The 13,078-nt window shown below is 47.1% G+C and overlaps 1 protein-coding gene across 2 annotated transcripts; it reads left to right on the top strand.

Annotated features, from left to right (window-relative positions):
• Nucleotides 1–2,420: 2,420 nt before the first annotated feature.
• nipal3 (NIPA like domain containing 3) lies at nucleotides 2,421–12,773 on the top strand. 2 transcript variants are annotated; one of them, XR_014554564.1, is made up of 12 exons: nucleotides 2,421–2,863; nucleotides 3,485–3,553; nucleotides 3,738–3,909; nucleotides 4,522–4,581; nucleotides 6,624–6,769; nucleotides 7,114–7,210; nucleotides 7,467–7,602; nucleotides 7,820–7,908; nucleotides 8,106–8,169; nucleotides 10,177–10,271; nucleotides 10,506–11,029; nucleotides 11,062–12,773. XR_014554564.1 is itself a non-coding variant. In XM_083683266.1 (11 exons), exons 1-11 carry the CDS (start codon nucleotides 2,819–2,821, stop codon nucleotides 10,670–10,672), a joined length of 1,140 nt encoding a protein of 379 aa, XP_083539392.1. In that variant the 5' UTR covers nucleotides 2,421–2,818; the 3' UTR covers nucleotides 10,673–12,773. The 2 variants fall into 2 exon arrangements, 1 of the variants encoding a protein (XP_083539392.1); XM_083683266.1 differs by having other exon boundaries at nucleotides 10,506–12,773.
• Nucleotides 12,774–13,078: the final 305 nt, after the last annotated feature.

The following is a 13,078-nucleotide window of genomic DNA, read 5'->3' as shown; positions in this document are numbered from 1 at the left end:
ACACTCTGGTTGAAACCATAGAAACAGAGTTCTAATTCTCTGGTTGTACCACCCAGGGACAGACAAGCCTTCCTTTGAGCTGGGATCTCTCCTAGAGGAGGAGGCTGGTGGAGGTAGAAATCGGAGGACGGGCTCATTGTAATGTATGGAATTAAATATAATAATAAAAGGTTTCTTCCTTTATCCAGCCTTGTGACTGGTGATGGTACTGGTTCTTATCCAAGGTTTGACTTACGATGATTGATGTACAGTTGATTCACTTACTCAGACAAATGTACATCTGCTAAATGACTTAAATGTAAAAATAAATAAGGAATAGTATCAACCACGTATGTCCTAATTCCATTTCATGCATTACAATGAGCCCGTCCTCTGATTTCTACCTCCACCAGCCTCCCCTGGTGTGAGCCCTTTTCCCAGACAAACAGGTTAAATAGTGGCTGTTGCCATGAAAGCCCATTGGCCTGAAAAGTGTCACGACTCATAATCATTTCCATCACACAGATATTTCTATGCTTCATCATCTCTGTCGTTTGCAGATTTAATAAGAATGAGTGACAGTTATTTTCCATTGATAGATATTCTACTCTCGTCCTGTCAGACAGAGTTCTGGTCAGGGTAGCTCTCTACTCCCTCTACTGGTCACACTAGGACATGTCAAGTGATGGATGGTATTATTTTATTGCCAATGTGTTGGATGATGTTTTTTCCCTGAATAACTCTAAATACTGGCCGTTTCTCTCTCAGGCTAAGACAGAGAGACTAATCCATGTTTTTTATGACGAGAAGGCTTGATTATTGTGACACTCTCCTGTCTGGTCCAAAACATACAGAACGCAGCAGCGCAAATACTGACCAAGCATTGTGACTGCCTATGGCCCCTGGTCCGAGCATTGATTACTTTATCTTATGATGACTGATGGAGAGATGATTCACTTACTTGTACAAATGGATTTGTTGTTAGTCGCTTTGGATAAAGACGTCTGTTAAACGCCATAAATGTAAATGTAAGACCAGACGGAGAGCCACATTAAACCCGTGTTAAAGTGTCTGTATGGGCTGCCTGTTAGTTTTAGAATTGTATTCGGGATTATGTTATTGGTCTTTAAATCACTAGATGGTTGTGCACCTCACTACATGACAGAGATGTACCCCGTATCCCTCAGATCCTCTGGCCTTTTAACTATTTAATAACTATTTAACTATTTAAGAACTATTTAACTATTTAATAGCGATTTAACTATTTAATAACTATTTAACTATGTAATAAGCCCAAGACCAAGAGGCCTGCCGGGGCAGCTTTCAACGGGTCTGAGGGGGTCGAAACTGCGGACACCAGCCTTGTTTTTACTAAGGGCGCTGTCATTCTTTGTCTTTAGTTATTTCAGCCCATCCTTTCTTAAGTTTTGTCTATTTGTTCTTCTTGTGACAGCCGCTCGTTCTGTCACCGTGACTCACGGTCATAGTACACGACAGGCGTGCTCGTGTTCATCGTGGTCTTTAAATGCGTTACAGAAGATAAACCGTTTATTGTCCTCCTCCTTCAACCACACAAAACACAGTCATTTGACTATCATTACAGCTACTGTACAATACCAGGGACTGCGTATGAAAACACGGACTGACGCAGTGGGCCTGCCAAAAACGCCCGGAGGAGCGTATGACACCCGAGGAAAGCATGCGCGGTATTCATCTCTAGTCAAGATGTGATTGATGCAGTCACATTAAATATGATGTGGCTCCGTTGGGTAGATCGAGGGACGGACCGGGTTGCCGCCTAGTTTAATTTTAGACATGGGAAAATACAAAGCATGGACCGATCCCAAAGTTATGGCTATGGCTGTCAAAGACAGGCCTAGTCTACTGTAGGCCTACCAGGGGAGGCTGGTGGAGGTAGAAATCGGAGGACGGGCTCATTGTAATGCATGAAACGGAATGAAGAATGGAATCAATTGATACCGTTCCTTGCATGCATTACAATGAGCCCGTCCTCCGATTTCTGCCTCCACCAGCCTCCAGGGAGGCCTATAGTATGTGTAGGTCTATGGGTATTTATTGATATAATGTATTCTGGGTTGTCACTTTCCACTTATGTAGTAAAATTGTCAACTCTTGATGATAAGCGAGACCAGGGCATCATTCCTGTCGGACTGATGTTCATTTCACTTAACAAGGAGATTCAATGCGACTGTTTCTTCTGACTGGTATAAGGATGGCTCGCTGTCGCCGCCTGCTGGATTGATGAGACACTGGAGGTTGCACCTGCTTCCTGCACCCTGCCTGCTGAAACGATCTGGCTGGAAGGAACAGCATTACTTATTGCATAAAATCCACGTTTTGGGGGGTTAAACTATTGACATACATAAATTCCTTTTTTTTAACTGCATGGGAGGTTTGTGGAAATAAGAAGAATTACCTTAGTGCAATCAAGCATAGGATATTCTGGATATTCTAGATATTTCGCCCTGTCAAAATTATTGGGCATGCGCTTTCAAGACCTTTCAAGATGCAGTATGTTGTCATTTTTTGCAATGTCACCAATATCTCACACTGCGTGATGCGTAACCTCTGTGCGTAACCACTGTGCGTAACCTCTGTGCGTAACCTCTGTGCGTAACGCGTAAAGACCTGCAACAGGTAGAATCCGGAAATACAGGGATGGAAAGATGGTGTTTTCCTTCCACAGTCGGCACTAACGGGAAGACAACCCATCGATACTATTCACTAAACAGAAGCTACATTCTTAGGACCAAATGATGTGCCGGGAATTCGGAAGTGTACTTGCTGTTGACATTTAGTCGTTTTAGTCTTTACCGGAATGGCAGGAGTAGAATTCACCCGGTTCGACGGCAGTTCCTACACGGTGAGAAGAAGGCTGGAGCAGAACGTGACAACACGTCGTACCGTACCGTACCGTACCGTACCGTACCGTACCGTACCGTACCGTACCGTACCGTACCGTAGGCTGAGATCTGTACAGACACACAGGACGAGCCTTTTCGGGCTGTCAAAAGTCCAAGGACTTGATACGTTTGACACATTGTGCCTCTTTATCTTGGAGCTCAGAAAGATGTTATGTGGCCAACATTTGACTTAGTTTTTTTTTTACATGCATTGATGATCGTCATTCTTGTTTCTGGAAGATATCAAAGTGTATTGGTATTCTGTTCAGGGTGTCTAATCTGAGGAGGGTATTTGACACTGTATAGTCTAGTCAGGACTTTGAATGGGTGTCTTTAGGACTCCTCCCATGGGTGGGGTACTGTTTATGAATCACCTCCTACTGTTCAGACAAACCTGCTCATCAATGATCCCCCCCACGCACGCACGCACACACACACACACACACACACACACACACACACACACACACACACACACACACACACACACACACACACACACACACACTCAAAGCCTATCTCAAATACAGTTTATCTTGTCACTAAATTGTGTGTGTTGTGTGTGTTTGTTTCCATTGCAGGAGAACCTCATTGGGACCCTGCTGGCCATATTTGGTAATGTGCTGGTCAGCATCTCTCTAAGCATCCAGGTACGTCAGCTCCCTGGGAAACCCGCATCCTTTGTTTCCTGTGTGGACCTTAACAAGGCGTGTCCCCCCCAAACCCCCCCACCCGACAAAATCAGATCTAAACAAAATACACAGTGCGCTGTTAAAATAAAACAAAAAAACCCTGCAGATTTATATCAATAACTGTAATATTTCCTGTCTACAGAAGTACAGTCATCTGTCGTTGGCGGGGGCAAAGGACCCCCGTGCCTTCTACCGGACCAAGACGTGGTGGACCGGGCTGGTTCTGACGGTCCTGGGGGAGGGGGCCAACTTCACCTCCTACGCCTTCGCCCCGCTGGCGCTGCTGGCGCCGCTCAACGCTGTGGCTGTCATAGGTACCTGTCCTTCACCTGGTCCTTCACCCGGTCCTTCACCTGGTCCTTCACCCTGTCCCTGTCCTTCACCCGGTCCTTCACCTGGTCCTTTACCCTGTCCCTGTCCTTCACCCGGTCCTTCACCTGGTCCTTCACCCTGTCCCTGTCCTTCACCTGGTCCTTCACCCTGTCCCTGTCCTTCACCCTGTCCTTCACCCTGTCCTTCACCCTGTCCTTCACCCGGTCCTTCACCCTGTCCTTCACCCTGTCCTTCACCCTGTCCTTCACCCTGTCCTTCACCTGGTCCTTCACCCTGTCCTTCACCCTGTCCTTCACCTGGTCCTTCACCCAGGCTGGTTCACCAACACAGATTAAACCTCATCCTAGACTAACATGCATTTTTAATGGAGATTTATTATTGAAAATTATATTAAGTCCAGTCTTAATCTGTGTCTGGGGAACTGGCACTGGATGTTCAGGGGATGTCCTCTCGTTGGTTAATGTAGGAGTTGTTGGTTTGAGGCAGAAATCCAACATTTAACCAGACTGATGTTTAGAAATGCAATGCAAACATGTTCTGAGTGAACTGATCATGTGTCTAATTTATCATCATAATGTTTTGTTTTTTTCCAGCAAGTTCAATTTTAGGTTTCATTTTCCTGCGTGAGAAGTGGAAGCCAAAGGACTTTCTAAGTAAGTTGAACACGTTGGTTTGACTGGTTGTCCACCTAGGCCCTGTACAGCAGGTTTGACTCTGGTCAATTTAAAATGGATTCCATTAAAATAATTTGCCATCAATCCACATACAATATAAAACCAGAATGACAATGCGAAAACAAGTTTTTTGAAATTTCAGTAAATTTATAAAAATTGAAAGTATTCAGACCCTGTGCGATGACACTCTTAAAATTTGCTAAGGGCTCCACACAGTGTATAATTGATTCCTATGCAAATCAGAGACGCTGTAAAAACAAAGATATTAATTCCAAAATTACATTAACTATTATCCTTGCATTAAGATGGACTCAATTCAACTTATTGAGTGATTTGTTGATGACATTGTTGTATTTTAGTTCATTTTAAGAGTGTCATAGCAAAGGGTCTGAATACTTACGTACATGAGGTATTTCTGGATTTCAATTTTAATAAATTTGTGTCTATAACACAACAAAATGTGGAAGTGAAGGGGTCTGAATACTTCCTGAAGGCCCTGTATCCCCCTGGGTCCAGCCCTGTACAGCAGGTGACATTCTGCTCATGTAAATAGATGTAAATGATTGTGTCACCATGCAGACACACCACCTATCCCACCAAACACCATGCAGACACACCACCTATCCCACCAAACACCATGCAGACACACCACCTATCCCACCAAACACCATGCAGACACACCACCTATCCCACTACACACCATGCAGACACACCACCTATCCCACCAAACACCATGCAGACACACCACCTATCCCACTACACACCATGCAGACACACCACCTATCCCACCAAACACCATGCAGACACACCACCTATCCCACCAAACACCATGCAGACACACCACCTATCCCACCACACACCATGCAGACACACCACCTATCCCACCACACACCATGCAGACACACCACCTATCCCACCAAACACCATGCAGACACACCACCTATCCCACCACACACCATGCAGACACACCACCTATCCCACCAAACACCATGCAGACACACCACCTATCCCACCACACACCATGCAGACACACCACCTATCCCACCAAACACCATGCAGACACACCACCTATCCCACCAAACACCATGCAGACACACCACCTATCCCACTACACACCATGCAGACACACCACCTATCCCACCAAACACCATGCAGACACACCACCTATCCCACTACACACCATGCAGACACACCACCTATCCCACCAAACACCATGCAGACACACCACCTATCCCACCAAACACCATGCAGACACACCACCTATCCCACCACACACCATGCAGACACACCACCTATCCCACCACACACCATGCAGACACACCACCTATCCCACCAAACACCATGCAGACACACCACCTATCCCACCACACACCATGCAGACACACCACCTATCCCACCAAACACATTCACCTTCTACAGCATATTGTAGTTGGAAACACTCACATTGTTATTGGAAAGACAGTCCTGTTGGAAAATAATCCCAAATTCCCATCGGAGGAATATTTTGGAGTGTATGCAGCCTTTATGAGCCTTGGGTAATACACATCAGGGGAGGCTGGAGGAGGTAGAAATCGGAGGACGGGTTCACTGTCATGCATGGAACGTAATAAGGAATGGTGTCAAACCCACATGTGTTTGATACCATTCCTCATTCTGTTCCATGCATGACAGCGAACCCGTCCTCCGATTTCTACCTCCGCCAGCCTCCCCTTCCACGTAGATTGGGTGGTTTGTTTAACGGCAATGTATGGTATGTTTTTTTTTTGTTGTTGTTTTTTTTAAATGTAGTTTTATTTTTCTTATGTTGCTGATGATGGATAGATGACTCACTTACTTTAGACAAATGTATTTGTAGTAAGTGGCTTTGGATAAAGGCGTCTGCTAAATGTCTCAAATGTAAATGTAATGCAAATGTTATCGGTGACCTCCCGGTGTGTGTGTCCCCAGAGCGCTACGTGTGTCTGTTCCTGGGGTGTGTCCTGACGGCGTGTGTGTGTGTGTGTGTGTGTGTGTGTGTGCAGAGCGCTACGTGTTGCTGTTCCTGGGGTGTGTCCTGACGGTGGGCGGGACCTATCTCTTCGTCACGTTCGGACCCAACTCCCATGAGCAGCTGAACGCCGGGAACGTCATCAGACACGTCATCGGCTGGGCAGTCCTGCTGTATCTGGTGAGAGGGCTGGATTATAGTGTTATTATTTGTGTTTTATTCAGGTTATTGGTGTATTATAATGTAGTTATTCATGTCTACGAGGTGCTTGTTAGGGCTCAGAAGGAGTTGGTCCACGTTGGTCAGTCCATGTTTTGGGCCAGCCCACATTGTTGCCAAGGAGATAATTGGGCTTTTATGTCATTATGTCACTGCTGTACCATCGCATTTGTTGTTGTTGTTGTTGTTGTTGATGATGTTGTTGTTGTTGATGATGTTGTTGTTGTTGTTGTTGTTGTTGATGATGTTGTTGTTGTTGTTGATGTTGTTGTTGATGATGTTGTTGTTGTTGTTGTTGTTGACAGCTGGTGGAGATCATCACGTTCTGCCTGCTGCTCTACTTCTATAAACAACGCCAGGCTAACTACCTGCTGGTCATTCTGCTGCTGGTCGCCATCCTTGGTACGCTGAGACATGACGCTCAATATTCATCAGCTGCAAAAACGTCCCTCTGTGTGTGATATTGGTTGTCATAAACAGTACATTATATCGTTGGCCTATCCCAGGGGAGGCTGGTGGAGGTAGAAATCGGAGGACGGGCTCATTGTCATGCATGGACCAGAATGAGGAATGGAATCAAACACTCGTCCTCCGATTTCTACCTCCAGCAGCCTCCCCTGGCCTGTCCTCATGTTGACCCCCCCCCCGTGCCCCCCAGGCTCAGTGACGGTCATCACGGTGAAGGCTGTAGCAGGGATGCTGGTCCTCAGTATCCAGGGCAACATGCAGCTGGACAACCCCATCTTCTATGTCATGTTGGTCTCCATGGTTGCCAGCGTGGTCTTTCAGGCTACGTGAGTGGCTGGTTTTGGCATTTTTTGATTGGCTGAATCTATGGAAGGGGAGTGTGTTCATTAGATGGATCTGTACCAATGGTACAGTCCCAAACAATACCAGAGTTCCACAGGGGAATGGATGGATGGATGGATGGATGGATGGATGGATGGATGGATAGATGGATAGACAGAGTTTGTGTATTGAAGTGAGGTGACTCCCTCTGGTGTGTTCCAGGTTTCTCTCCCAGGCCACTCATGTGTATGACTCCTCCCTGGTTGCCTGTGTCAACTATATCCTCTCCACCTCCTTCGCCATCGTTGCAGGTGAGGCTGTCTGGCTGGCTGTTTCTCTGCCTGTCTGTCTGGCTGTTTCTCTGCCTGTCTGTCTGGCTTTCTGTTTCTCTGCCTGTCTGTCTGCCTGTGTGTCTGTCTCTCAGGAGACACATTTCATAAACCAATGAGCTTCACAGTAAAAACAAATCAAAACAATACTAATGTTTCTTTTCTCTTCATGTCTGCAGGAGCCGTGTTCTACCTGGAGTTCAACCACGAGCACGTCCTCCACATCTGCCTGTTCCTGCTGGGGTGAGTGTTCTAGAACCCTCTGTTACCATCATCATAGGTTATGGTGAGTGTTCTAGAACCCTCCACTATGATCATCAGTATCTGGTCACACAGAGGACATTATGGTACACACTGTGGGTGGAAGCACCTCAAATAATAATAATAATAAAGTTTCTTTATAAAGCACCTTTCAAAGCAGTGTTACAAATGTGTAGATAAAACAGATATGCAAATACAAACAAAACCATAAGTAGTAAAACCCAGTAAAAGCCATCAGTTAAAGGCTGCTCTGTAAACATGAGTTAAGAGAAGGTCTTGATCTTTCCTTCATCTCCTCAAAGCATCTCCCGGTGTGAAGAGGTGTGATTGAGGTCTGGTCTGGTGTGAAGAGGTGTGATTGAGGTCTGGTCTGGTGTGTGATGTGGTGTGATTGAGGTCTGGTCTGGTGTGTGATGTGGTGTGATTGAGGTCTGGTCTGGTGTGTGATGTGGTGTGATTGAGGTCTGGTCTGGTGTGAAGAGGTGTGATTGAGGTCTGGTCTGGTGTGTGATGTGGTGTGATTGAGGTCTGGTCTGGTGTGAAGAGGTGTGATTGAGGTCTGGTCTGGTGTGTGATGTGGTGTGATTGAGGTCTGGTCTGGTGTGATTGAGGTCTGGTCTGGTGTGTGGTGTGGTGTGATTGAGGTCTGGTCTGGTGTGATTGAGGTCTGGTCTGGTGTGTGGTGTGGTGTGATTGAGGTCTGGTCTGGTGTGTGGTGTGGTGTGATTGAGGTCTGGTCTGGTGTGTGGTGTGGTGTGATTGAGGTCTGGTCTGGTGTGATTGAGGTCTGGTCTGGTGTGTGGTGTGGTGTGATTGAGGTCTGGTCTGGTGTGTGGTGTGGTGTGATTGAGGTCTGGTCTGGTGTGTGGTGTGGTGTGATTGAGGTCTGGTCTGGTCTGGTGTGATTGAGGTCTGGTCTGGTGTGAAGAGGTGTGATTGAGGTCTGGTCTGGTGTGTGGTGTGGTGTGATTGAGGTCTGGTGTGTGGTGTGGTGTGATTGAGGTCTGGTCTGGTGTGTGGTCTGGTGTGATTGAGGTCTGGTCTGGTGTGTGGTGTGGTGTGATTGAGGTCTGGTCTGGTGTGTGGTGTGGTGTGATTGAGGTCTGGTCTGGTGTGATTGAGGTCTGGTCTGGTGTGTGGTGTGGTGTGATTGAGGTCTGGTCTGGTGTGAAGAGGTGTGATTGAGGTCTGGTCTGGTGTGATTGAGGTCTGGTCTGGTGTGTGGTGTGGTGTGATTGAGGTCTGGTCTGGGGTGTGGTGTGATTGAGGTCTGGTCTGGTGTGTGGTGTGGTGTGATTGAGGTCTGGTCTGGTGTGTGGTGTGGTGTGATTGAGGTCTGGTCTGGTCTGGTGTGATTGAGGTCTGGTCTGGTGTGAAGAGGTGTGATTGAGGTCTGGTCTGGTGTGTGGTGTGGTGTGATTGAGGTCTGGTCTGGTGTGTGGTGTGGTGTGATTGAGGTCTGGTCTGGTGTGTGGTCTGGTGTGATTGAGGTCTGGTCTGGTGTGTGGTGTGGTGTGATTGAGGTCTGGTCTGGTGTGTGGTCTGGTGTGATTGAGGTCTGGTCTGGTGTGTGGTGTGGTGTGATTGAGGTCTGGTCTGGTGTGAAGAGGTGTGATTGAGGTCTGGTCTGGTGTGATTGAGGTCTGGTCTGGTGTGTGGTGTGGCGTGTCAGGGGAGAACACACCTCGGTCTGTCGGTTCTGGCTGCAGCGTCTCTCCACACACAGGAGAATAATGCATTGCAGCCTGCGGAGGCTGGTGGAGGCCGGCGGAGGTACTAATCGGAGGACGGGCTCGTTGTAATGTGTGGAACGGAATAAGGAATGATATCAAACAGGTGTTTGTGTTTGATTCCATTCCTCATTCCATTCCACGCATTACAACGAGCCCGTCCTCCGGTTTCTACCTCCACCGGCCTCCCCTGATCGCAGGCTACAAGCCAAATGTGAAACCACAGAGGCGTAGTGTAAGTGTCATCCCATCTCCGTAGATGTGTTTCCTGTTTCCTGGGCGTGTTCCTGATGACCAAGAACAGAAGGAGAGGGAAGGCCTTCGAGCCCTATGTCACCATGGACATGGTGCAAGGTTGGTAGAGACAGCTCCCTGGACGGTGTTTGAGTCTACTCATGTCTTTCTTCTGATTGTAGACTTTTACATTTGTACATTTGCTTATACTTTTATACTTCTTCCCCTGTTTTAAATGCATTTTACGCCCAGCTTCAAACACCCAGTGGTTTTTTGAAACGTGTGTTTGTGTTTTGTGACGGTGTTTTTGTTAGAGTAGTGAGTTTGACTCTTATCCCCCTCCCCTGTTCCCAGGAGTTCCCACCATCCATGACAAAGGTCTGGTGGTTCAGCCCGACTACAGCGGCTCCTTCTCCTACGGCGCCCTGGTCAACAACGACGGAGCTGCGCCCGCCACTCTGCCCATGGAGCCGCGCCTCTCTGCTGCCCCCTACAGGTCGGCTGACCCCAAGTACGACTGAAAATGCTCCAGAAGTGACCTTTCAACCCAAAACCCAACCCCCCCACCCTCAAAGGAAAAACTTGACTTTTTTGTCATTTGGGTCATCCCTTTCTACCCCATGACCCCACCCATGCCCACCCACCCAAGATTTGCTTGACTCATCCTACAGACACTGTGTCTTCCTCCTCACCCCCCCTATGGCCTTAGTGGACAGTGAGGCAAGGACTCAGTTGGGGGGGGGGGGGGGTCTACTTCTTCTTCACTCTCCATCCCTCCGTTCCATCCTGACCAACAGCCTCTGCTGGAGGAGACGACGCCTTGGCTTTAGACCTGCAATGCATTCCAAGAACCTTTAGAGCAGGGGAGGCTGGTGGAGGTAGAAAAGGAGGACAGGGGAGGCTGGTGGAGGTAGAAATGGAGGACGGGCTCATTGTAATGCATGGAACGGAATAAGGAATGGTATTAAACCCACATTCCGTTCCCCCGTCCTCCGATTTCTACCTCCACCAGCCTCCCCTGTCCTCCTTTTCTACCTCCACCAGCCAGAGAACGACCCTGGACGCAGCAGACACTGGACATAGACAATCATACCATAACTGGACATAGACAATCATACCATAACTGGACATAGACAATCATACCATAACTGGACATAATGTGCCTTAAAGCATCCTGCCTTCCTGTCCTTCTGGTGTCGGCCACATGCTCCAAGTCCTTTATCTACGACTTCTACTACTTGATGTAGCTAATCCTGCCGCTGGATTCCTCCATAGCAATGGAGGCTAGTAGAGGTAGAAATCAGAGGACAGGGGAGGCTAGTAGAGGTAGAAATCAGAGGACAGGGGAGGCTGGTGGAGGTAGAAATCGGAGGACGAGCTCATTGTAATGCATGGAATAAGGAAAGGTGTGAAACACGTGTTTGATACCAATCCTAATTCCATTCCATGCATTACAATGAGCCCGTCTTCCGATTTCTACCTCCCCCAGCCTCCCCTGTCCTCTGATTTTTACCTCCGCCAGCCTCCCCTGCTTCATACACTTGCCAATGAACTCTCTCCCTCTCACAGTGTCTGCCTCTGTGTTTTAGGATACCAGTAGAAGTCACTCCGCAATTCTGCCTCTGATATTAAACTATATACACACACACACACACACACACACACACACACACACTTCCTCAATATGACCAAAGCTGTAGCAACTGTTATTGTTTTAATTTATTTTAAAGTTATTATATTTGTTTTTTAATGTCTTTGTTTTGTAGCTTGACTCTGGAGGGAGATGTTCTGGGTTGTGATGAGGTTATTAACCATGGTACTCTAACCCTAACACTGTATGTGAACGTGTGAATGGATGTCGGGTGGAACTGTGGATAACTGTATTTAATAACTGTATTTATTGAGTTTGAATGCTTCATTCAGGGGGTCTGTGTTGAGGATGGCCTTGCTTGACCCACTCTGACTGGTGACCAGGCTAGTCATCTGGAATGATGGCGATGCAATACTGTACGTTTTCTCTTCTGTTTGATACAAATGTTTTAAAGTTGATGTCTACTGTAGCTTTCAGGGTTTGGGGCCGTTTACTCTCAGATGAATACATTCAGGAGAATTCATTGAAAATAATTAAAAATTGTCTATTATTCTACTCTTCTATGTGCACTTATTAACTTGTGAATCTCAATTAATCTCCTGAATTTATTAAATATCAATTTAAATGCCTCAACCCCTGTGAATACGCTTCTTTGGTACTTTTTTTAAGGGGTAGTTCAGCTTTGAAACTAGTAGCTGCTTTGGTACTTTGTGGGCTTTGACTGTTCCGATGGTGTGTGTGTGTGTGTGTCACCATTGGGGATGGAACCTGGGTCTCCTGCACACCAAGCCCAAGCGTATACCATTAGACCAAGGGTTCATACTCTTCACAGGGTGATCAGAAGGTAAGGCTACTTAGTAAACTAACACAATGTGAATGCATTTCTGTTACAGCGATGAGATTCTCTAACTGAGTCCGCTAGGCAGCGACATCAGTGTGTTCTATACTTGTGGTTTAACACTATTGCCGTACTGTATTGCTGCAATTACTGGACATATAAAACCTATACTTGTACAAATAAACACTGACGTTCAAAGGTTTTCCTTGTGTCTGAGTGAGTGATTGATTCTGTCGGGCCCGCCCCGTTATTGTGATGATGATGAAACTCTTCAATTTCGGAGCGCTGCAACAAATGGGTCTGGGAACTCAAACTGACCCGGACCTCAAACTGGCCCGGACCTCAAACTGACCTGGACCTCAAACTGACCCGGACCTCAAACTGGCCCGGACCTCAAACTGACCCGGACCTCAAACTGACCCGGACCTCAAACTGACTCGGACCTCAAACTGACCCGGACCTCAAACTGACCCGGACCTCAAACTGACCCGGACCTCA

This window comes from Argentina silus (assembly GCF_951799395.1).
Source record: "Argentina silus genome assembly, chromosome: 13".
Taxonomy (NCBI): Eukaryota; Metazoa; Chordata; class Actinopteri; order Argentiniformes; family Argentinidae; genus Argentina; species Argentina silus.
This window is presented reverse-complemented; position numbering and strand designations above follow the sequence as displayed.

Bases quoted from the DNA above. Each gene is read 5' to 3' on its own strand.
- nipal3 (XM_083683266.1), top strand. From the start codon at position 2,819: ATGGCAGGAGTAGAATTCACCCGGTTCGACGGCAGTTCCTACACG. The intron at 3,554-3,737 runs GTACGTCAGCTC...TCCTGTCTACAG, and splicing joins GCATCTCTCTAAGCATCCAG to AAGTACAGTCATCTGTCGTT. The intron at 8,170-10,176 runs GTGAGTGTTCTA...CCATCTCCGTAG, and splicing joins ATCTGCCTGTTCCTGCTGGG to ATGTGTTTCCTGTTTCCTGG.